This window comes from Emys orbicularis, chromosome 2, assembly GCF_028017835.1.
Source record: "Emys orbicularis isolate rEmyOrb1 chromosome 2, rEmyOrb1.hap1, whole genome shotgun sequence".
NCBI classification, from domain to species: domain Eukaryota; kingdom Metazoa; phylum Chordata; order Testudines; family Emydidae; genus Emys; species Emys orbicularis.
In genome coordinates, this window is record NC_088684.1 from 107,110,212 (window position 1) to 107,134,680 (window position 24,469).

General features: G+C 42.5%; 2 protein-coding genes across 3 annotated transcripts in view; one reads left to right on the forward strand and one right to left on the reverse strand.

Moving 5' to 3' along the window:
- The window catches only part of GPLD1 (glycosylphosphatidylinositol specific phospholipase D1), a 36,266-nt gene extending 32,181 nt beyond the window's left edge, over window positions 1–4,085 (forward strand). The window contains exons 19-25 of the mRNA XM_065399281.1: window positions 492–594; window positions 765–858; window positions 1,438–1,614; window positions 1,937–2,097; window positions 2,422–2,448; window positions 2,571–2,621; window positions 4,008–4,085. Of these exons, the coding sequence (XP_065255353.1) occupies window positions 492–594; window positions 765–858; window positions 1,438–1,614; window positions 1,937–2,097; window positions 2,422–2,448; window positions 2,571–2,621; window positions 4,008–4,085 (691 nt within the window). The remainder of the gene's footprint in view (window positions 1–491; window positions 595–764; window positions 859–1,437; window positions 1,615–1,936; window positions 2,098–2,421; window positions 2,449–2,570; window positions 2,622–4,007) is intronic.
- Window positions 4,086–7,634: 3,549 nt separating this feature from the next.
- Window positions 7,635–24,225, reverse strand: MRS2 (magnesium transporter MRS2). Of its 2 annotated transcripts, XM_065398021.1 has the most exons (11): window positions 24,027–24,225; window positions 21,975–22,048; window positions 20,539–20,575; window positions 19,804–19,916; window positions 18,950–19,123; window positions 16,735–16,865; window positions 16,007–16,123; window positions 13,293–13,445; window positions 11,858–11,975; window positions 10,866–10,979; window positions 7,635–10,032 (listed from the first exon to the last, which is right to left on the reverse strand). In XM_065398021.1, the coding sequence occupies exons 1-11, from the start codon at window positions 24,223–24,225 to the stop codon at window positions 9,922–9,924; spliced, it is 1,341 nt and encodes a 446-aa protein (XP_065254093.1). In that variant the 3' UTR covers window positions 7,635–9,921. The 2 variants fall into 2 exon arrangements, with proteins under 2 accessions (XP_065254093.1, XP_065254094.1); XM_065398022.1 differs by lacking the exon at window positions 24,027–24,225 and having other exon boundaries at window positions 18,950–19,114; window positions 21,975–22,046.
- Window positions 24,226–24,469: the final 244 nt, after the last annotated feature.

The following is a 24,469-nucleotide window of genomic DNA, read 5'->3' on the forward strand; positions in this document are numbered from 1 at the left end:
AGAGACATCTACAGTCAATTGTCCTGGTTAATGGGACCCATCAAGATTCCAAACTATCATTAATGGCCCACACTTTGCATAACTACAATAGGACCTCAGAGTTATATTTCATATTTCTAGTTTCAGATACAAGAGTGATACATTCATACAAATAGGATGACCACACACAGTAGATTATAAGCTTTGTAATGATACCTTACAAGAGACCTTTTGCATAAAGCATATTTTAGTTACATTATATTCACACTCATCAGCATATTTTCATAAAATCATATAGAGTGCAACGTCACAAGAACAACCTCCATTCCTGAGGTCATAACTTTGAGGTTCTACTATAATTCTAATTAGAAACAAGAATGAGAATAATTACCAGAACAGCATTTTGCACACAATGAAAGAAAACAATATTCTGCATACAAGCAATGCTGTATGTATCTACAAAATACATTTCAAGTTATTACTTTGACTGAAAATAATATTGTGTGTTCTAGTCTAGGTTGCTACAGCTCATTGGATACCAAACAGAGTGTTGGAAAGGTGTATGGATATAACCCACCAAGCACACTAAGCTGGTTTTCCGTAACTGGAGACATGGTAGGACCTTCTTTCTTTCTTTCTTTCTTTCTTTCTTTCTTTCTTTCTTTCTTTCTTTCTTTCTTTCTTTCTTTCTTTCTTTCTTTCTTTAGTATGCTGGGAATTTACAGGTATGAACTATGTGAAGCAAAATGGTATTCTGTGCAACTGATGTGTTTAACAATCAACAGGACAGGGGCAAACTGGGTTCGTCGTTGGCCAGTGGCTTCATGTCTGTGGCTGGAATTCCAAGAGAAGTGTTGGTGGTGGGTGCACCTACCTCTGGTATGTTGTTCTGGAAACTGAAACCCTTTAGCTAGGCATTATCTATGTCTCAAGTGATTGGTAAACTAAGCTAATTACAGCAAGCTAGAAAATGGACTTAATAGTCACATTGAATTTATGAGTGCTATATATGATGCTCTCCCTATGGGTATCCTAAAGTGCATGGTATACTTTGCACAGCCCCATCTGCTAGAGCCTCAGATTAGTTTAGGGCAAGATTTTTGTATGGAACAGACTTTTGTTAAGTGCGTTCTCAACACATTATTTATGTAACTGATTCATTATTAGGCCATAAATTCCTTGGCATCAATGACAGGTCAAGAGTCACTATATAACTTAGGAGCACACACTTGATACGTGTTCTTGAACACTGATTTTTTTCAATGTCGAACTAACATTATAACTGGAGTAGAAATAATGAAGTATTTGATAGTTTTTTGTACAGTCAGTATGTTTTCATTTTGTTCATATATTTGATAATGCCAGTATTACCTACTGTTAGTACACTACATGTACTAAGCCTATTCCTGTGAGTGTACACATCTGAGGGTCTAATTCTGTCACCCTGGCTTCTTTCAGACAGCACGTCTAGGATTGCATTTATACCCTCAGTACTGCACCAAGCTGGAACTGTTCTGATGTATGACTTGACAGATGGTGCCAAACCTTCTTTGCTCAGCACTTTCAGTGGGGACAGGAGGTTCTCTCGCTTTGGAGGAGATGTACACTTAAATGACCTGGACAATGATGGACTAGGTAAAACAAAGGGGATTTAGATGGTGTGGGTGAAGAGATTTTTACTTTGAGCAAGAGTAGACTTGCCTCCTACATTGTCATATAAACTCAAAACACATCCCACTTTATAGATGGATTTAAACATCCCAAGATGCTTTACAGCAGAAAATCAAACAATTCAGTCATAAGTCAAGAAAACTTCTTAACTTTATCTTTACACTATGGACAGTTAGTCATTAATGTTCATAGGAATTACTGTATACAGTGTAAATGCCAGCTCTTGTCTTTTGGTCTAGTACTATTTCATCTTGACATCATATATCCTCTTTCTGATTATTTACAGATGAAATTATTGTGACATCTCCTCTGAGAACTGACGACATCACGTCTGTACTGTTTGGAGGGGAGGCTGGACGTGTGTACATCTACAATGGAAACCAGACCACCTCCGGTCATGTGACAGACAACTGCAAATCATGGACTTCTCCTTGTCCTGAGGACTGGGTAAGAAAACTTACCAGTAAAACCAGGAGACAACATAATGACAACTAATTAATTACATCCACTGAAAAGAAAATAATAGACTGGTATCCGGAGTCAAGTTTCAGTAAAAACTCCATCTTGTTGCCTTCATCACACAGCAACTTGCTCAGGTTCTTAAATCTAGGTAATTTGGCCCCTTTTTTGGGTTCATGAGCAACCTTGCACAAAGTTCTGCAATGTGGGAGTAAGGCAGTTTTAATGCATGAGGCCTTTAGTCTGCAAGTGAAATACACTCTAAGAAGGTGGTTCTACTAACAGCTTCTCCCCTTCTTTCTTTTGTTTCAGGCACAATATGTACTAATTTCTCCTGAAGTGAGTAACTGGAAAATCAATGGCTGAGAGCAAAAAAAACAAAAAACAACAACAACAACAAAAAAACAATTTAAAACATTCTTTAACATTCTCAGAGCATAATGAGCAATCTCATTTTACAGGAAAGATCAAGGTTTGGGAGCTCCATCATCACTGTGAAATCTCAAGGAAAGGTGAGAGAAACGAACATCACTCTTGTCTGCCAGCTTATTTCTTGCCAACACTTGTCTGTGTCATTTGCATATATTACTTAGAATGGCACCATTCCTCTGCAGATCCCAAAGTGCTTTACAGAAGCTAATCAAGCTTCCCCATTAAGTCACCCTCTGGGCCAATATTAACTCCCTTTTTAGAGTGGGTAAAATGAGGCAAAGAGGCCATAGCTGTCTGAATTTCGGCACCTGAAAAGGAATCCACTTAAAACCCCCCCAAACTTGCTCTTAGCAACTTGCCCAAGTCAGCTTGGAAAACGTGTCTGCAAGTTGGCTGCAGACTTGACTCAATCATGTGTTTTAACCACTAGACTACACTCCAACAGCCCGTTATAAGCAATGTTGATGCTCATGACATACTGTAAAATTGGCTACTGGGCAAATGACTATGGTCAGTATATATGTAGTCTTCTATTTTAGTGCTTGTTTCCAGTAGCACTACCCAAAGGCAAGGCCCAGTCCTTGCCCTGATAATCTTGGAGGGCTTCATATGCCCCACTCCTCTCTGGATGAAGATATGAGCCTTTGGAGGGAGACAAAGTCTCTGCCTGCATCCAGAGGTGCTGGAACAATTTGTATAGTGGGGGTGGCTGAGAGCCACTGAACCAAACTGTAAACCCTGTATATGATGGAAACCACTTCAAGCCAGGGGGTGCTGCAGCACCCCTGTACCCCTATGCCTGCAGCTGTGTGACACAAATGTTTGTTTTTTCATTTGCCGTTACTCTGTACTTTGCGGTTGGTCCAGTGGCTGCTCATATAAATGGACTCCAGAACTTTGGGGTCCTGCCCATTTTCCTCATTGTCAGTAATCATTTGAGGAGATGATTGCTCATCTCTGCAGTGATCCCTACCCAAATGTTGGTTGACCTCACCCACCAAACAGCCTTTAGGAAAAAGCAGCTGGAATCTTAACTGCTTCCAGCCTAAGAGAAAGGGCCATTTTTCATATGACAAACACCTTATGAAACAAGCACCATTCCTGGCTTTCATTAGAGAAGGCTGGTCTACAAGCAAACGTTTCCCTTTTCTTTTTCAGGCCTTGTCTACACTAGAAAGGGTTTGCTGCCATAGGCATACTGGCTAACCCTTGTAGCAGAGATGCAGCCTATAGCAAGAGTGCTTTTGCCAGTATAGCTTATATTAGTTCCCTGAATAAATATGCTATACCAGCAAAAGGACTTTGTTGGTACAACTATGTCTGTGCTAGGGCTTTTGCAGGGCATAGCTATATTGGTTGTGGGGAGGGGTCCCCTCCCCCTGCCGCTCCTGACATAGCTATGCTGGCAAAGTGTCTCCTCAGTGATGCAGTTGAATTTTGTTAACCTCTGTTTTGTATCTTTGCAGAGAGAAGTTGTAGTAGCTGCTGAGAGAAGTTCGGTGAAAGCTAGACTTAGTGGAAGGCTTTTTATGTATACCCTTTAAATGTTTAAATGTTCTTTTGTTGAGTTTGGGTACATGCCTGTTTTCAGTGGTGGATCCCCCAGGGTCTATGGTGTTCTCCTTCACGCCTCCCCATGCCATGCTAACAAACTAGATGCTCAAACAGGATGTAGCTAAAAAGAGGACGGAAGCAGCAGAGAGGGAATTGGGGTTGATCGGAAAAATAAATAGACGGGGAATACTAACTGTCATGGCCCATCCATATAGCTTTAGAGTTGAAAACCAATTAAAAACCTCTATCCATGTAAGTCAGAAGGCTAGATAACCCAGCCACAGACAAAGTAGCATGAAGGGAGCCAAAACAACATTAACCTAGCATCAATTCTGGTTCCAGCAGACATATTTGGCTGTGTAAGGAAAAGTGCAGCACTCCTAGTTGATTTAATCACTTAAATATGTGCAATACGATGGGGCCTAATTTAGTTAAAACTAATCAGGAAAGAAATCTTGGAGTCATCATGGATAGTTCTCTGAAGACGTCCACGCAGTGTGCAGCGGCAGTCAAAAAAGCAAACAGGATGTTAGGAATCATTAAAAAAGGGATAGAGAATAAGATGGAAAATATCTTATTGCCCTTATATAAATCCATGGTACACCCACATCTTGAATACTGCGTACAGATGCGGTCTCCTCATCTCAAAAAAGATATACTGGCGTTAGAAAAGGTTCAGAGAAGGGCAACTAAAATGATTAAGGGTTTGGAACAGGTCCCATATGAGGAGAGATTAAAGAGACTAGGACTTTTCAGCTTGGAAGAGGAGACTAGAGGGGGATATGATAGAGGTATATAAAATCATGAGTGGTGTGGAGAAAGTGAATAAGGAAAAGTTATTTACTTGTTCCCATAATATAAGAACTAGGGGCCACTAAATGAAATTAATAGGCAGCAGTTTTAAAACAAATAAAAGGACATTCTTCTTCACACAGCGCACAGTCAACCTGTGGAACTCCTTGCCTGAGGAGGTTGTGAAGGCTAGGACTATAACAGGGTTTAAAAGAGAACTAGATAAATTCATGGAGGTTAAGTCCATTAATGGCTATTAGCCAGGATGGGTAAGGAATGGTATCTCTAGCCTCTGTTTGTCAGAGGGTGGAGATGGATTTCAGGAGAGAGATCACTTGATCGTTACCTGTTAGGTTCACTCCCTCTGGGGCACGTGGCATTGGTCATTGTCGGCAGACAGGATACTGGGCTGGATGGACCTTTGGTCTGACCCAGTATGGCCATTCTTATGTTCTTATGTGTACAAACACCTTTAACTCTGCCATTGTATGCCTGCCCAAACTCCTGTACACCAGTACTCCCCGTATACCCTCTACCTTACATTATGGACATTTCTAATACAGCCAACAAGCTCTCCAATCAGCACCCACTGCTCTCCAGCTCACCCACTTATCATCCAGACACACTAGAAGCTTGGGTCAGATGTGGTGGTCCAGGCATGCTGCAGACAGAGCAGGTACAAAGGGGGTGCATAGGTAACTAAGCTCATCTTTGCACCACATTTTGCTCCTTGCCTTCCAGCAGCCTTATACTGGCTGCTTAGTGCCCCAAAGGACTAAACCACATCCAAGGATCAACATAGCAGCACCCTGGCAACAAGCTCTATGCCAGCAGCAGGGATAAGGACTTGGCGTAGGACTCTGAACACCACACGTGCAACCCTCTTGTGTTAGGGTAATGCTCTTTGGGCTGCATAGATTGGCACTGCAGTGATTGTCTGCCAACAGCATTGCACTAAGTGGCTCTGCTGGACCAGATCATTTGCTGTCTTGCTGCTTTATCCTCCATGGAAAGACAGTTCCTCGGCTTTGCTCCTTATCCCACAACCTTGCATTTTATTTTCCAACTGCAGTCCAGAAACCACCAATCCTGAGGCCAAAATATAATCTACTCCATCCACCCTCCCCTTCTGCCAGGGACCAGAAATCCCATTGTACTTCCTGTATTCAACCGCCTGAGACAAGCGGGAGACTCCAACTTCGGGCAACAATCCAAACATCTATTTTTGTCCCATCCACTCTACACAGCTCAGATAGGAGTACCCCATTCACAAAGCCAGGACAGTATGTTGTTTATCTGAAAGAAAGTATGCTACCTGCCTAGAATGTTACATTGCTACTTGGTGTTGACTTCACTGCTGCTGAAGTTGTGCTAGAAAGGTATGCCTGATAGATGGATGGTGGGCAGTTGCAAAAGGTTAGCAGCAGCTGGGTGGTAGAGAGCAGGCCTAGGGCATCCTTAAGGATAGCACTTGCCTGTTGAGAGTCTCAGGGGAGGTATGTGTTAAGGAAGCAGGATGTCTGCTTCAAGGGGAAGAGAAGGGCAAGGAGCTCAAGGTTGGATTCCACGGGCGACTGTTCCTTATGTTTTTATGTAGAACTCAATGACTCTGGTAAGTTAAAATCCTGCTCTTATTGTTAATTATATTATGTGTTCGACTCATGAGTATTGTGGTTTTGAAGGGGTAGGTTAATGCTGAGCATGTATCCATATACAATTAAACGACATACTTAAGCAACAGCATATGATCTCGTTCTTTGTGGGTTAGGTCCACAACCATTGGTGGGTGTATATGTGGGGGAGGGGTCAGAAGTTATGACACTATGATAAACTTTTTTTGTGTGTTACAAGCAAGTAGCAAAGTACTGGAGAATTTTAAACAGTAATCATCCTCACATGTATATTTTCCAAAGTCAACAAATCTTTCCTACTTTCTCAATGTTTTCAGGAAGCAGTTTTAAAGACTCTTCCAGTTCTTGATAATTCTAGCTTTAAAACAGAAGATTAAAAGCTGAATTTTAGATTTATGCTTTTTTTTACTACATCATCATTTGCCATGGCATCCATACTGGGCATAATTGTTTTAACCTGCCTAAATAAAGCAATAAATATCAGAGCTAGCAAGAACCTGATAGCTGGACAGCATAAATGAAGAGATGGGGAGGGAGGGCGAGGAGGAGGAGAAAGTACTTAAACAAGGGCTTTGTGGAGATAAATAGGAAGAGAGCACGTTGTGCTGAACATTTCAACCTGTAACTGTTTGGAATTTGTTTTGATAAAATAGGAAAAGAAAAGGACACCCCCACTTTAAAATGCTCTCTGGGTAAGTGATGGAAATCAAGGAGTAGCTGGAGAATTAGAAGGCAGCAGGATGGATGAGCTGAATGCAGTGCACTTTCCCTTCCCTAAGCCATTATTTTCACTTTTTCCTTCTGGACTCTTGCTCTTAACACCTTCCCTGTTAGGATGCCGAACCATCCTGCACTTGCCACTTTTGAAAGCACATCCCAGTTGTCAACAAGTCTGATAGAAGTAGTCGGGTGTAGGAGAGCCCAAATGATTGTAGGAGGCAGACTGACAAGCTGGGGATTGCCTTATTTAGGTTCTTCACCCTCAGCCCTAGAAAACACTAGGCTTTTTTTGGTCAATTGTGTTGGAAAGAAAATGAGTGAAGCTTATGCAAGCTGAACAGACTCCTCTTACCGTTGAGTCAGCAAAACCAAAGAAGTCAATTTGCCAAACACAAGGATAAAACCAGTTGGCATTTTATTTGAGAGTCCTGGGTATTACAAATGAAGTGCAGCTTTGTCAACTACACATAATGTAAACGCTGAATCAGTTGCTACTGGGGTTTACAGGTCTGGTTCAGTGGCAATTTCACTCAAAACCTTATCAACCACCATGGGCTTCAGTTTCTCACTCCTGAGCTCAGACTTCTGTTACCACACCTACATTTTGCAGTGTGAATGAGCCAGGTGTTAAACTTCCAATGGTTTTCTGGACTTGGGTAACTCCTATGACATGGATGTAGCCCTGTAAAAGAACTAGTGGTCTTATTTTAAATGCTTTTAATGTACATAAGTCAATTAAGTACAGATGAAAGGAGTCAAAATAATGCCCTGTAGCTGCAGAGAAAAGACAGCTGGGGAAGCAACAATGCAAGCTTTCCCAATAGCCCTGCCAATGTATTTCAAAACCATGACCTGAAGGGATCATTTCCTGAGTCAGAACCTCAGTATCCATACCCATTCACTTCTTGCCCTCTCTGGGTATGCCAACATTAGTCCTCAACCTCATGGGTGTTTGCATATTGTGAACAGTTTCCCCACTAGGAGCTGGATCAAGACCAAACCACTTCCTAAAGGTCACTTGACAACCAGTAGATGGTAATGACTTGGCCACTGGGGATTTCAACTGCCATCCAATCCCCTGCTACCTTTAAAGTAAAATATAGAGAAAGAACAATGCATTATCTTGTAAGATGCTATGCTTTGAAAGTGTAAAGATACACAAAGTTAAATCAGTTAGTTGATAATCATTAGATGCCACACAGGATTTTACTTTGAAAGACCACAGGCTTGCAGAAGTATAACAATTTCTGAACTCTTTAGTTTCCATTTTCTGTTCACCTGAGCACTTAATTATGCTGTTGCTGCTACAATAAATTTTTCAGCCTGTCAGGTGGGCAGTGGTTTACACAATGTTTAAGTTGCTGGCTAAAGAGCTACCTTACTGTACTTGGCACAGGTGTATGTGTTCCCATTCTGATCTAGAAGGGTTTTACAGTCACTCTGCACAGCGGGGTAAGGCCCTCAGGAGAGGCAAACAGCAGGTGGGTGGAAGTAGCAGGCATTTAACTCTCTTCCACCATCGCAGGAAGCAAATCAGCACTTTTTTGATAGTCAGACCTGATCTTTGTATCCCTTAGTTACGTAACTTTGCTACTACCTCCCATTCCCCTGACCTGCAGACAAATTTCACCCCACATTTGCCCCTAATCTCACCCACCATGTGTAGTAATAAAACCAGCTGCAAGACAACTGCAGTATACTTGATGATCCTGGTCATCTATGTCTTCAGAAAGAGATGAAAGGAAACAAGTCAGGTCAGGAAAAAAGACTGACTTTTCTTTTTTAAATGGGAGTTGGATCAGGCCCTAAGGTAAGTTCTTACTAATCGACTAAGGAACTGATATACTACACGTGTAAATACATCTAGTCAGTTACAACTGAAAGGGCAGTGGTTGCATGCTTGAAATGTGCATCTGTTACCAGTCTGAAAGGGCCTGCTGTTCTGATTTTAAAAACCCATTTGGGCCTGATTAGTCTTTGAACAGGTGAGCACTGGACATTCAAAACTTGTTTATTTTTCATTTAATAGAAACAAAGCAGTTTTCTGTATTTGTTGGTCTGGCTGTGCCGGTTTAGTGCTCTACAAGAAATGTGAGTTTGATTCCTGCTTCTGGTATCCTATTCTCTAGAGAGTGAATACAACCTTGAACAACTAAAAAGGAAAAAAACAACCACGCTACATTAAAAGCCTAAAGTTTGGCTCCTAACTCCATCTCTCAGCTCCTGAATGAGTAGCCTGATTTTCAAAAATCAAACCAGCTCCTATTGAGGACAAGTATAGCAGTTTTTGTTTTTAATGTTAGCCTCTATCTTTAACACTACTGCCCTAGGCTGAAATCTTGTCAATGCCTAACTAATGAAGGCTGGGCCTGAGCAGTCCTTGGATGGAAGACCTCAAACTGTAAGAGCCTGAAATTGCAAGCTGTGCATCATGCTGTAGTCTAGTGAAATCCTCTAGTGTAACACATGAGAAAAAAATTAAGGATCCTATGGGAATCTTCTCTCTGCATTTACTGACTTTTGTGCCATTAAAATATCAACTTTAAAAACATTTTTGTGCATAAGATAGAGATTGACATTCTATGACTTTAAAAATTCTTAATTTTTACTATAGGGAAAACAGGTGTGCAAGTGTGTGTACAGTTCGCCATGTAACAAAAAAAGCCAGTTGCTTTCTCCGGTTCTATCGATTTGTCAGCGTGCTTCTGCTTGACATAAAGGCTTCTGTTTTAAGGTCATTTTTTACTTCAATTCTTCCAGCTGTTGGATGAGTTTTTTTCAGCAACGTGGGCACCTAGGCAAATCACATAATAGCCAATGATTATTAAAAAAAAAAAAAAAATAATAATAATAAAAAAAAGAAAAAAAAAAGGGCCATGGAGCATACAAGTGCCGGCCAGTTCTCAGGAAGCCTCCTTTGAAGTGTCATCAAGCTTTGAAAAGCTATGAAAGTCAGCACAAAGGATTCTGGGGTACATCTGAGGAGGAACAGCTGCAAGTACCTGGAGGGTCAGGCTGCTCCCCTGGCCCCAGCACAAGTGCCACCCTCTCTTTTTCTTTGCTCTTTAGTCTAGTCTTTTGTTCTTGTTCCCCACCCAGCTCCCCCCTGTGATCTTTTCTATCCGGGACCTGTTTATAGCTCCCCCTCTCCAGCACCAAGCTACCTCTGGGTGAGGGGTAGGGACGAGTGGGTGGGATGGGGGGAGTGGAACAGCAGCATGGCTGAGTTGAGTGCCATAGAAGCAGAGAAAGGATGGCTGTGGCCATGTACATGTGAGCCGCTCCTGTTACCAGTTACACTAGGTGCAGCTTTCAAGGGATTGCCTGCCTCGTCACTTCTGGCAGCAAATACTTGCAGGGTGAAGCAGTGCATCTTAGGTGTCACAGCTTTCCTTTGCCCTGTCCTGTGCTCCCCCTATGCCTGCTTAGGGAAGCCTACCCTACCACCTTCCCAAGTTGGGGGACGTGGATTTCACCAATTACTTCCATAAAAGTGGAAGTTGTGTCCCCGTCCACCCCTCCTTGATCACATCCATTACAAATTCCACAGTACACACTGAACACAGGAAGTAGCAGTGGTACTGTGCACACAGAATGCAGTGGACCTCTTTAGCCAGCCATACGTACTTGGGGAGGTAGTGAAGGTTCTAGATGCCGTCCAAGGAATGAAAGCAAACGCCGCCAGATAAGGCCGCTTCCCAAAAACATAATCCCTGTCACCAGCCAAAATGCTCTGTGATCCTAGCAATGGAAAAAATAGCCATTAATCATGCAGCTCTTTCTGTGGAACAAGGGTCCTCAGTGGATTCACTCCCACACCTCTAATTTAAACCCCTCTCCATCCCCTCCAAAGGCTCCACAGTATGGTGAACTTCTTTGGCTGGGGAAGGTTGGCTGAGACTCTGGGTTATTGCAAGGCAAAGTGATCCACTTGATACACCATCATTTCCAGAGCACTGGTGTGCTGGTCTCTGCACTTTAGTGTTCCTCACTACCACACTAGCCCACATGCACGGTTCCTTTCGAAGATAGCTCTTGTTTTTACCAAGAATTTAGAGATTTCCCCCCACCTCATTTTTTGTGTGTGAAGGCGGCGATGAGGGAAGAAGAAGAAATCTCTTCCTTTTTAAGGTAATGCATGTAAGTGTGACAGCTACCAGCAATGTAAGTGTAATTATTTAATTTACAGTAGAGTCATGGCTCCACCATGAAGTCTAGAAAATCATTTAACTGATTTACACCTTTGCATATGAAAGTGACTCTAATACAAACTCCAAGACCTTTCAGAAGTATGAATGGCTGAACATTACCATGCCCAAGTACAGTATTGTCCTCCCTTTTCCTCCTGGAGTATTACTCTTCCTGATCATCCAGAAGAATATCCTGCAGCAGAGTCATAACTGAACAAGCCATGAACTAATTCACGACAAAAGAAAGTCATTGCACTAAAGCTGGAATCAGTGGGCCCAATTCTCTCGCTTTACACCAGTATAAAACTGGAGTCTTATCAGTGAAGAGTGTTATACTTAACAGAAAACCTGGGTTAAGTCAGGTGCATTGGTACCCGTGTTGTCTGTCAGTAGTTATAAAATCAATTCTAAAGCAGCACTGGTTCTCACCTCTTCAAAGGAGGATTCCAAGTTCATACCAAAGGCTACTCCAATCAGTCCAAAAAGAGAGAGCGAAAAAGTCCCCATGGTCAGCTGTAAGTTCAGTCTCATCATCACATTACGGTGGCTGAAGAAGGGAGAAAGATTTATGAGATGAACACAGATGTTTACTTGCTGTCTAGTAATAAAGTTTTACGCAGCATGCACTACATCAGAACAATTGACGGAGCAACTCACACTGGTATTAAGCAATTAAGGGGGGAGGGATAGCTCAGTGGTTTGAGCATTGGCCTAATAAACCCAGGGTTGTGAGTTCAATCCTTGAGGGGGCCACTTAAGGATCTGGGGCAAAATCAGTACTTGGTCCTGCTAGTGAAGACAGGGGGCTGGACTCAATGAACTTTCAAGATCCCTTCCAGTTCTAGGAGATAGGATATCTCTATTAATTTATTTAATTTATAACACAGAAACAAGAGCTAGTGTATCAGGTGATTTTTTTCCAAAGAGATGTTTTGAAACTGCAGCAGCAATGCACCTCTCAGGCAGCAGACTCTGCTTTGCAATCAGCAGGATCTAGGACATCTGGTCACACCTGTTATAAGTATGTGTGTAAAGTAACAGTAAAAGTTTATGGAAACTTGTGTTTCTTTTTGTTTTCTTACCATTAACTATAGGAATTTATAAATGACTATTTAAAAGAAACATTTACTGTTACCTTGCAAGTATACTTACAAAGAAACAGAGGGTCAGAAAATGCTGTGGACTGTAAAGCAGAGTCTACTTTGGGGCATTCCACATCCACCTCTTCTCAACTTTTGCTGGCCTCCTGATGGGAGTGTCCACTCTGAATGCTTCTTGAGGTAACTCCCCATTTAAGGAGGAGGAGAGAATATCATACACTGCTTTTCAACAGTGGCTTATCTGATACACTTCAAGATGTTAAGACTGTATAAATTATTTTTAAATACAGAAAACTGAAAAAGTTGATTAGTGCGTAATAACAAATTTCAGCCTTTTTATTTACAATAGTTTAGTCTTAATAAAGCTAAATATTTGATGCAAACTAAGCTGATTACTGTATCATCATGCTTAGTGTGGATGCAACATTTACTGGATAGCAGAAGATGTGATCCAGAAAAATCAGGGGCATGCTCTTGAAGGTAGACACCAACACTTAAGTGCAACCTACATTTAAGAGTCAATTCAAGTGTCAGTTTTGCTGCATTACATAGCAATTCTTCATAAATAAGTTATATTTTCCCCATGAACATCTGGGTATTTCTTTTAACTATTACCTTCCCAGAACCACAAGGAATAAGAGCCTCCCAGTCTTGGTTCCCAATGTCTGCTCTCAGACTCCAATTCAAAAAAGGGTAAAACAGCACAAATTTCTGCAAAGCTTCTGACAGTATAACAAGTAGTATGTGTCATAAGGATAGTTAACCTGTCCAGGTTGATGAAGATGATACTTTCGGAATCATCAATCAATACTCTGAGTTCACGTGCTTCATTAGCGAGATCTTCGGCTTGTCTGTAATAATTCTCCAGCAGCAGCTCCATTTCCTCTGCATGGTCAATTCCAGACATGCTCTCCTCACTGTGAGCAACAATTTATATTTTCTAGTTAGGGATCAGCAATGCACTTATCAACAACGTGTTTACATGTTCTGAAGCATGGGCCCAGAATGAAGTGACAAGGGAAAAACTCTCCACAAGTCCTGTTTGACAACAATGCTGCAAAATCCAGTTAGGCACATGGGGAACTTCTGCTGTTACAAAGAGTGTCATGGAAAAGAAGGTACATGCTTTTCCAATTTCTATTAGCTGAAGAGCAAAAGTCAGTTACTTTGGTCAGTAAAATGGGTAACATTTGCCCTGCTATAAACATGCACAGGCAATGTATAAATATTACTGTCCCAGCATCACATTGTGACATTTTTAAGGGAGATTGTTAATTTTCTGGTGCCCTCAAATGGTGGAAGTTGGCAGTGATGCTGTTAACACTCCCTTCTGTTCCCCCATACAGTGAGGTCTAAGTTATATACATAATATTGAAATCTACTTGGCACTTACACGTGTTTTTAGTTGCACATCGACAACAACTGAAGCATTTTAGTTGAAGCATTTTGTGGACACAGGAACTGATGACAGCAGCCCAACAGTCAGTATGTGAAACTGCTGCCACTATCCCCCTTCCTGAAGTTTGAGAGATCTCAGTCCTACTGGATGAATCATAGGTGCCTGGTAGCATCCACAAGGCCCAGAGCACCTAGCCAGTCACCTTCTCTACAACAGGCATACAGGTTTCCGGAGTTATCTTTTTGGATCTTTCTTTTGACTAGGCAAACAGTGAGGTCTTTGAGAGCCATGATGGCCCTCTTGTATTTTTAAGATGTCAAGGAGAACTTGGAATCAACCCCCATCCCTCTTTTCACCCAGTGGCATGACCTTAACTGCACTATTTGCCAGGAGGAACTGGATACCCTCCAATGTCTCATGTGGATACTGTTGAACTTGCTTACCTTATCAAGGAGCAATTTAAACAAGTCTCTCTGAAGCTGTTTTTCCATAAACTCATCTCTAGACCGTGCCTAAGGACTCATGTGTCTGAGGTAACTAGGGCCACTGGAAGTGATAAAAGGACCCTAGTCTCTCTACTAAAGAGAGGGTCCCTTTGAGGCAGGCTGGCTGTTCACTTCAGAACCTTCCAAACCTAGAGGTTTCAGTTGCATGTCCTAAGGGGGTGGCTGTGGTTTAGAAGTCTTCAGTTTCTGGTGGCAGAGGCACAAAGTGCTTTGACATGGTCTGTACTAAGCACCCCAAATCCAGTTCTAGTTGGCTTGATGGTGAATGCCTTTACATTCCTCTATAGCCGTAGAAAGAGGAGGACTGAACAACAGACCCAAAGGATTTAAAAAGTAGCTTCCAACATCTTTGCTTTCATGAATTAGACTCTACCACCTCTCCAAAAAACGCTCCCTCCGTCCTACAAGTCTTTGACATTTGGCTGTATCTCCGCGTGAAGATATGATTAACATAGCTTTCTGTCTACAAGCACCAATGCTGGAGTCAACGTACGAGAGTACATTGATGGCATCAATACACCTCATGTCCGGCTCCTTCCACGCCTTCTCAGGTACACTTCTTGATTTTTACACACTGCATCCCTTCACACCCCACCTTTTGGATAATTATGGTCTATTTAGATTTGAAGCTGTGCAGGGCAGGGAGCTATATTATGCACTTGGTGTTGTATAAATAATAACAACTTGCCATGAAGTGTGGGGTGTAACTATCATTTGGCATTATTTACATGGGAACTGAGGCAGGAAGCCAGTTTGCTCTTAGCTTTAAGTCGGATATACCAGTCAGTCAATATGCCCTGGATTTTTAAGTAAGGGTCAGACCAGCAGCTTGTCATCAATATGGGACATATGGTTGGTTATTTTCGTTGTTAAGAGTGGCCACTGATGTGCGCATGATATTGTATCAGCACACAGGAGGGATGTCATGTGGCTATTTCAGACATGTACAGTTCTCTTGGGATGCTATATTACAGCGCTAATTTATGTACTTATAGTGGCTATGAAAACAATGCTCAGTGCTACTACTGTGGGGTTATATGTCCATCAGGGGAGCTCTGCTAGTGGGCAAAGTAAGCTTCAAGGATAGCATGCCAGCTTTTATATACGGCGGTAGGGCAACTGATCCAACGCAGACAAATTTTAAGCGGGGTTCTTTATTTCATTTGTGAAATATTGTTTTTTTCCTCCCTAAAACCCTATCTTAAAAGTTTTGTCTGAATTGGAAACTGACATTTCCATTTCTCCTTCTGTTTCCCCATTCAGTGATGGTTGTCTTTTCCTCCCCTTTTCATCTCCTGTTCACCAAGGCTGGCCAGCTAAGTCAAACAGTGGATGAAGCAGCATCTTCAATGCTTCCACCCTAATATCAGTAATGCTGCTAACACTATGCTCACACTGCGATGATGGCGTACAACACCCTTTAAAAAGAGGTAAAGCATTATGGTTTAAAAACATTGTATAGATCTTTTTTTTTTTTGAGGGGAGGGGAGAGAAGCAATCTAATCTGGTATTCAGGTTGTCTTTGGACAAGACACATTTTAAAAAGTGTTCTGAATTACCCAACTTTACTTACAATACTTGTGGATCTGTCCATTTAGTTAGACAGAGCTCTTCTATTAATTCCTCTTCATCTAAGATTTCCAGGATTGTTTCTTTGAAAACTTTAAGATCTGTTTCTAATTCTGACAAACTAAAGAAAAAACAAACAGGCATAAACAATCAGGCAATCCCATTTGCATTATTGTAGAGAGGTAATATTTTCATTTTCCCTGGATCTTGCCAGAATGAGTCAATGGGGAAGAGTTTCTTAGAAAATGTAAATCCCTATTTTGCATTTAGCCACGGTACTGGTCCAGTCTGGGACCAACTGCCCCCAAATCACCAAAACCTTAACTGAAAAGGATTTAGCGGTGTATTCTGGGCATATTTCAAGGGTTCATGAGCACTCGGAGAAACAAGTAATTTGATTCAGACAATTGTATCGTCTATTGTATTGACGCATAGCCCAATAAGTTCACGTGTACTCAAATGGTTTGAAGAGTGGTTTGAACTCTTGATTTTACATTACAATGAACATATTAAATTGCCTAGTATTAATTTTTTTGCATTATACACAGTTTTAGAAGGTAGACTACAAATCCCAAAGTGGGATTTCATTTTTTTCCAACTAGATAGTTCATACATTTGAATTTACAATGACAAATAAGTTGCACAACTCAAAAGCAAAGTTTTCTAGGAAATGTATATTGTACACAATTTTCTGAAGTTCAGCTATGCTCTCCATTGCTTACTCTTATTTACCTCTTGCCATTTTGTAGCAAAATGTGTACTTTACTTCTATCCACAGACAGTAGCTTGGGATCCACTAGAGCTTCCAGCGTCTCAATGATCTGAGGCTGCAAAATGTTAAGTCTCCCTTGCAGATTGCTGATCTAGATAATAACATGATCCTTCATAAGAATTAAAATAATCCTTTTAGAACGGTTTGGGCAACTGACTCTCTCACTGAGCACAGAATTCACTGTTACAATCAGGTATGCAATCTACTTTTTCAATACATAGGCGCTATCTGGAATACAGCTAGCATTGACAAGATCGTATACCCACCGCAATAGTTTTTGAACAAAATTTACATAAAACTGAAACATTACGCCAACTACTGAATAAACGTGATATGAGGTTCATGTGTCTGAAATTTGGTCAACCTTAGGTGGTGTCATATTTCCATTAACATTCATAGTCTTTAAAGCCAGAAGGGACTATCATGATCATCTAGTCTAGGGGGTCTCTCAACAATTTTTTTGGTGGCCTCAAAGTGCGGCCACTAATTCTTGCTGGTGGCCGCTCTGACAATTTTTCCTAAAATATTTAATTAACTTTATGAAAAACAAATAAATATGCACCTATACGTATCCAAATCATTGTAATTTATAGGGTATTTTTTCAGACTCAATAATAAAAATACTGTACAGTTGTCGCTATTCTTTACTGGACCTACGCAGAATAGAAACACAAAGTGGCTTTGCACATTCTTGTCTTTTTTTTGTTGTCGTTTCTTTTGCTTTTTAAAAAAGATTTGCTACCTAGTAAGTCTGCTGCTTTGAAAAGTGATATTTGTGTGTTTGTTAATATCACTTTTCACACCAGACTTACTAACTAGCTGGGAGGGAGTGAAAAGTGATATTAACAAACACACAAATATCAATTTTCACAGCAGACTTACTCAGTCCTGGCAAGCCAGGAGACAAATAAAGTCCTGGATGGGGAGGTGGGTAGGGAGGCAATGGGGGCCAGAGGCGATGCAGGGGGGTGGTGAGCCCAGGGCTAGCACCTGCCGCAGTGCGGCTGGGGTCCAGGGCTAAAGCCAAATGTTCCCTCTAATTTTTTTAGATCTGTGTGGAATGAATTTTGTTATGTGCCCCAATATAGAGGTGATGTGTGGCGGGGGTGGGGCCGAGGGTTGGAGTTGGGGGCTCTGACTGGGGGTCTGGGCTCTGGGGTGGGGCTGGGGATGAGGGATTTCTGGTGCGGGAGGGGGCTCAGGGCTGGGGCAGAGGATTGGGGGATGGGGAAGTGCGGGCTCTGGCTGGGGGTACGGGCTCTGGGCTGGGATGAAGGATTTGGGGTGCGGGAGGGGGCTCAGGGCTGGGGCAGAGGATTGGGGGATGGGGTGTGTGGGCTCTGGGGTGGGGCAGCATGAGAGGTTTGGGGTGCAAGCTGCCTGGGGCTGTGGCAGGGAGAGAGGACTTCCCCCAGCCCCCTTTTGTCACAGCAGCCAGGACAGTGCCTCTCCACACCGGAGCAGCTCCGGGGCTGGGGCCAGGGGAGAGATGCCTTTCCTTGGCTGGGGCGGGGCCGCAGAAGAGGCGCCTCTCCCCACCTGTGCAGCCCTTGATAGCCTGCTGCACAGCTTAGAGGGAACTTAGACCAAAGTCCCACAATTGGAGCCTGCCGCCCGCCATCCCAAGGCTGAAGCCTGAGCCCCCCAACCCCTGGGAAGGGAAGGAAGTCACTGGCTGTCTGCTCTTCCAGTATTCATGGATCCAGGGGGACAGGATCCAACCCCTGCTGATGGCCCTGGGGGACAAACCACTGCTTTGCCCCCCGTCACTGCCCAGGAGGCTGTGGCCACAAGAAAAGCCCCTGGTGGTCACATTCGAGAAATGCTGATCTAGTCTGACCTACTGCATAACACAGGCCAGAGAACCTCCCCCAGTAATTTCGGCAGCAAACGTAACTTTTATGTTTCAGCATATATCTGTCAATCTTGATTTAAAAACTCCAAGTGATGAAGAATCCACCATGTCCCTTGGTAAGTTCTTTCAATAGTTAATTCTCCTCAGTGCTAAATGTTTGTCTAGATCTCCCATAACCAAAAGAAACAACAACAAAACAAGCCTAAAGCAAACCCAAAATATTCCTAAAAATATTCCTAAATATTTCCAGAACAGAAAATTAAACTGTCATTCCCATGAAACAACATTTTCAAAAGTAGCTAAAATAACCAGAAGCTCACCCAATATTGCAGTATTGCTTCTATGGCTCTAAATTCAAAGGGCAAGGAATATGTAACTAGCTGACCATCTCCAGACAGCTGAGATGCAAGTTCTTGGAACAGCCAGTGCTCCATATTTAAATTGCGATAATCTAGTATCAGAAGAAACTCTGGTGTTACCACAGCCTTCAAAAACTGAAAAAGAGAATGCAGTTAGGCAGCCAGCTAATACTTTATGAAGGTTTCCAATTTTCTCACTGCCACTTATTGAAAACCGAATTCTGAAATGCATTAAACCCACTTCCCATAAGGGGACTGTTATGATAAGCTTTGTTTTTTATTTACCTAGATTTGTTTTGCCACACTCGTGTCCAGGGTACCCAAGTATCTATCTTCCACTGTCATTCCCCCCAACCCCTGAAGTATATGGACCGGACTGACATCGGAAGCACTTTCTTTAGTGTACTCGAGGAGGCCTCTGGTGTTACTGGAGGGACAGGAAGAAAGAAAGATTCTCCAAATTTTTAGCTGTGCTCATCCTGTGCCTCTAAAAATTCTCATCATGCCCACAAAGGGAAAAATTTTGGCCCTCTTGAATAGAGACAGCCATTCTACAAAAGACAAGGAGCTCATTATTATGAAGTGCAACATGAAGTGCTTCTGTTCGCTAGATATTCAGTGCCAGGGTTAAGGACAGATGGATAATAATATATGCAAGGCCATAGATAGCCAGTATTAAAAGGGCCCCTGGATCTCACTAGAACATGACTGTATTGGCAATTGAGACATAGTTCAAGTGTATTTTAATGTCTATTGACACCTATAAAGAGATTTAAGACCCACTGAAGTTAATGAAAATAAAAATATCACTTTACCTCCATTCTAATGATAATCCTGTTGTTTCTAGTTGCAATGCTCATTAGATGCTGAAATCGTAGATCTCGAGCTTGAAGACCCAGTTCCTGGTACAATTCTGTTTTCTTTCTTTCTACCAAGAAGACATTTAAAAAGAAAAATCTTATCTGGGAAAAGTAACGTTTTATAATTATGGATTAGTCTGTTTTGCAGTCCCAGAAAGAAACTAACTCGATAGTGCTTTCCCCCCTTGATCATCCAATATAATTCTGTCTAACACAGCAAAATAATCATAACTTGGGTGAAAGAGAACTCCCTCTGTTTATTAATAAAGAAAAGTCTAAAAGTAACCAAATTAACAGGCAAAGACAGTATGTTTCATGTTAGAACACATTAGCAAAGCTCATGTCAAGCACGTGTCATGTCACAAAGGTATCCCAGGAAGGAAAAATATACTGGTGGTGGACTGGGACAAAGAGGAAAAGGATGAAAGCAAAACGGAACCACACGACAGATGGTAGTTATACTGCTTAATGCACTATCGGAAGGTGCTCAGATACTACTGTGATGAATGCAGTATAAGAATTTGTGTAGAATAGATGAGCAAAACCAAGGGAAATGCTGCAACACCGACAGTTATCTAAACCCATGAAAGCTTCTTGAATTGAACTCTCTGTCCAGTATAAACTTCCACTTAGAAAATTCTATATTGCACAAAAGAGCAAATAGGAAAAGAAAATGAAAACTCTACCTACCAAAAGAGGTAAGATTTCCTTCCTTGTCAAATTTCATCTAAAGGGAGGAAAAGAGAAAAGAAAAGAAAACACAAGAGTAGGTATTTTGTTCTCACAAAGCTGCTATACATACAGGAAAAGAGTTGTGTGAAATTGCTTATATTTGCTTTGAATTCTAGTGGGTGACTCAGTGCACTTATTAAGGAGGGGCAAGGTATGCTATCCTGTCATCTCTGCTAATACTCCTCAGGTAATTATGAATGCCTTAGACAACATATTTCAGGTCATTTGAACATGTGGATGTTACACATAGTACCTGGAAAGCAGCACTTATTAAAATATTTTTCAGACATACACCAATTAAGTTCATAACTATATCTTTGGCTCGCACTGATATCTACTTCCCAGGAGGAATTTTTTTTTTTTTTTAAAACAGAGAATGAGATTTTTGTGTTGGCACAAGAAGGGCTCTTTACATTTTGTGTTTCAGGTTTTGTTGTTTCATATTGTGTTGTTTTAGCTGAACAATTTACAAGGCAAAGGGCAACAATAGTAGGGGGCTATTCACTCCCTGATTTTTGAACGGTATTTACTGTGTAATTCCACTATGTGTAAGTGAAAGAATAGATAGCATGCTAATGTAACAAAGCAAGGAATAATTTGTTTCTAACATTTTATTTACTTTTCATTTATATTCCAAAGTATTAACATAACATGAGTATTTTCTGTAAACATAAAGTCATTTTATTGGAAAAACTGCAAGAATTGATTTGATCAAAGCTTTTGCACTCTTGCTTTGAGAGATGTTGCTTATTCAAGAGCTATTCACAATTTTTTTTTTAAAGCTAGTAGTTGTATATAAGAGGAAACAACTATGTGGTCCTCATTGTAGGATCAGGGCCTGTATGTGTAGCAATGCTCTCAACAGTCTGCTTTCACGTGTGATCACATCATCTTCCAGTGGCAAACAAGGAGGTTGTGAACAGATTGTTCGCTATGAATGGCTAGCCTAGTTCTCTCAGCTGCATACCTAAAAAAAGATATTCTTCCTTCAACCATTGGCTGTCCTGCATTGCAGCTACCACATTCCGTGACATTAATAAGAGAAAAAGGCAAAAATAGTGTATTTTTAATAGCAAAAGCATGCATTTTACAACAATTCTTCAAGAGTTAAACTGTGTCTTCATGATTAAATTGTGAGTTAACAAGAATGATCTTCTCATAAAAAAAAGCATGTTGGTATTTTGCTAGCACATTATAATAGTCCTGTTGCAAATATATCGACAAACATAACTTTCCCTCAAATTAGGGTTTTTAAAACAGTTATTTAGTAATATCTACACATTATGAACACATCATGGAGAACGACCAGTTCTGTCAAATAATAGTTTGAGAAAAAACACATGCTGATTAGCTTGGAAAAATTGTCCTTTGTTGAAACCTTTCAATACACTTACCACTCCAAACACAGGGACTACACTGGCTAAGGTGGCTTGAGAGGCCTCTGTAGCTGAGTGTCGACCCAGTTCATCTGCAGAAAGACACACAGCAGTTATAATTTTCTATTACCAGCACACGGTCTTTTGATAGATACATACTTTTTTCCTTCTCTTGTACACTAGGTGGAAAACGGTCATAAGGAACCCAGTTAACAGATACAATTTCGCTTAAAAACAACAAAAAACCCAGCTGATTTAAGAGGCACCGTCAACTTAAAATCTAATAGAAATAAAATTCCTTGAGCCAACGTTTGTGGCTTTATGACCAGTTTTCTTATTCAGAATGTTTCTCCTCATTATTGTGTGAAAGACCCATACAAACAGGAGAAACTGACTATATCTAAAGTACCATCAAGTCTGCAAAGTAAACAGATTTCCTTTCCACCTGTTTGTGGTAATCTTGTTTTACTTGCAACAATAATAGGTAAAAAAATAGAAATTAGATTAAATTGGAGTATCCTTTAAGAACACAAAGCAGTTGCAATAACACTCCAGTCCTACAATGAGCTCTGTGCAGCTATACAAGTCTGCCTGCATGAAGTTGACTGCGGGGACTGGGGCCTACATTTGTTGAGCAAATGAGTTATTCGTGCACTGTGGTAATGAATAATAATACCTAGTTCTTATATAGTGCTTTATAAAGCAGGACAGTATCATTATGCCATTTTACAGATGGGAAAATGGAAGCACAGAGAAGCGAAGTGACTTGTCCAAGGTCACCCAGCAGGCCTGTGGCAGAGTAGGGTATGAAATGGAGGTCTCCTGAGCCAGGCCAATGGTCTATCTGCTAGGACACCTCCCCTCCTTATCTAACAGAAAGGCCCTGCAAACATTCACATGCTTTGTGTATAGTAGTCCCACTGACTTCAGCGAGACTACCATTTGTCTGAATGTAAAAAGTGAGTAAATGTTTGCAGGATGGAGGCCTTAATGCGCATTTCATACTGCATGGGCTGCTGGTAAATGACTGACAGGCTCAGCCAGAACTTCAGAGGAGCGGTGTGTCCATTTCCTTAGTTAACTGTTAAATATGTAGACATAAGCCCATTTGTGTTTTAGTTGGATGTTACTGGAATAGAGTTTGGAAATCATAGCAATGGCCTTAATCTGCCACTGACTATGTGGGGGCCACCCCTATGCCTTAATTGGCCCCACTACACAGCTCCCAAGCAGTTAACTACAGGATCAGGTCCACTGTTTACAATTAGGCACCTAAATAAAAGCTGCCTGCTTTTCAAAGGAGCCGAGCACCCACGACTCCAAAATTCAGGCCATTTATTTAAGGTTTAGGCACCTAGCGATGAAATTCTGGCCCAATACTTCAGGACGATATAACAACATTTGTAAGCGCCAAACGGATGCAGAAACTAACTAGTATCCCAATTTTAGAGACACAGTCCTGATATTTGGGGCTTTGTTTTATATAGGTACTTATTCCCTCCTCCCCCCGTCTTGATTTTTCCACACTTGCTATCTGGTCCCCCTAAAACACACACTGATAGACTTATAACTAACTACCTATTCCCTGGAGCCATTTCCAGGCCTGAACAGGGTGGAACACTAACTGTGCACCCCATAGGGTAACCACATAGCAAGTGTGAAAAATCGGGGCAGGGGGGTGGGCGGTAATAGCGGCCTGTAGAAGACAAAGCCCCAAATATCAGGGCACCCGCTTACCCTAGGAAGTGGAGACCTGTGCCCGGGGATTTAAGGCTTGCTCAGTAGGATGAGCGCTTGGCTGCAGGATTAGCGCCGCTGTGGGTTCTACAAAAGCCTCTTCCCGCGGTGGTGCTAGCCCCTGCCCTGCAGACAGCTCTCCCTACGCCAGAGCAGTCAAGTCCCGGGGCGAGGAATAGGAAAAACGCCCAGAGGAGGCACCGGGGGTGACGTGAGAGGCTAAATCAAAGGTGGAGCTTTCACTCCAGAGCCGATCCGCCTGCCCCCCGGCCGGGCAGCAACCAGGGCCGGCTCGGCCGTGTGCAGTGCCCCCACTCCCAGGGCACGACTTACTTGCCCAGCGCCCCGGCTGCCCGCGGGGAGCTGCGGCCCCCAGCCGCGGCCGGCGCTGCCCAGGCCCGTGCGCAGCGCAGCAGGGCCCCCCGCCGCCGCTCAGCCGACAAGCCCAGCCCGCTGCTGCGAGCAGGCGGCGGCAGCAGTCCCCGCGCCCGTAGCGGCCCAGCGAGGCGGGGAGGAGCCAGCGGCTGAACATGGGGCACGCTCCGTGGGGGGCGAGCGGGCCCCGGCTCCCGGCCGCTTGCAGGCCCCAGAGGCGCCCGCCCGGTTGCGCACACGCGGGAGCCGGGCAGAGGAGGAGCTGCGCAGATTAGCCCCTGCTCAGGGGCGGGGTCTCGTGCCGCAGAGCCCCAGCCGTGGGCGGAGGCAGCCCGCTGGCTTGCAATGCCGAGCCCCAGGTCCCCGAGCGGGGCGCCCTGCAGGGGCGCTCCACTGCCTTC

What these genes read in the sequence shown, in the direction of transcription:
- MRS2 (XM_065398021.1), bottom strand. Translation starts at nt 24,225, where the DNA reads ATGTTCAGCCGCTGGCTCCTCCCCGCCTCGCTGGGCCGCTACGGGCGC. An exon ending in TAGTCCCTGTGTTTGGAGTG is followed by an intron (nt 20,576 to 21,974) that starts GTAAGTGTATTG and finishes TCCTCCCTTTAG; the next exon opens with ATGAAATTTGACAAGGAAGG. An exon ending in TGGACAGATCCACAAGTATT is followed by an intron (nt 13,446 to 16,006) that starts GTAAGTAAAGTT and finishes TGTTGCTCACAG; the next exon opens with TGAGGAGAGCATGTCTGGAA.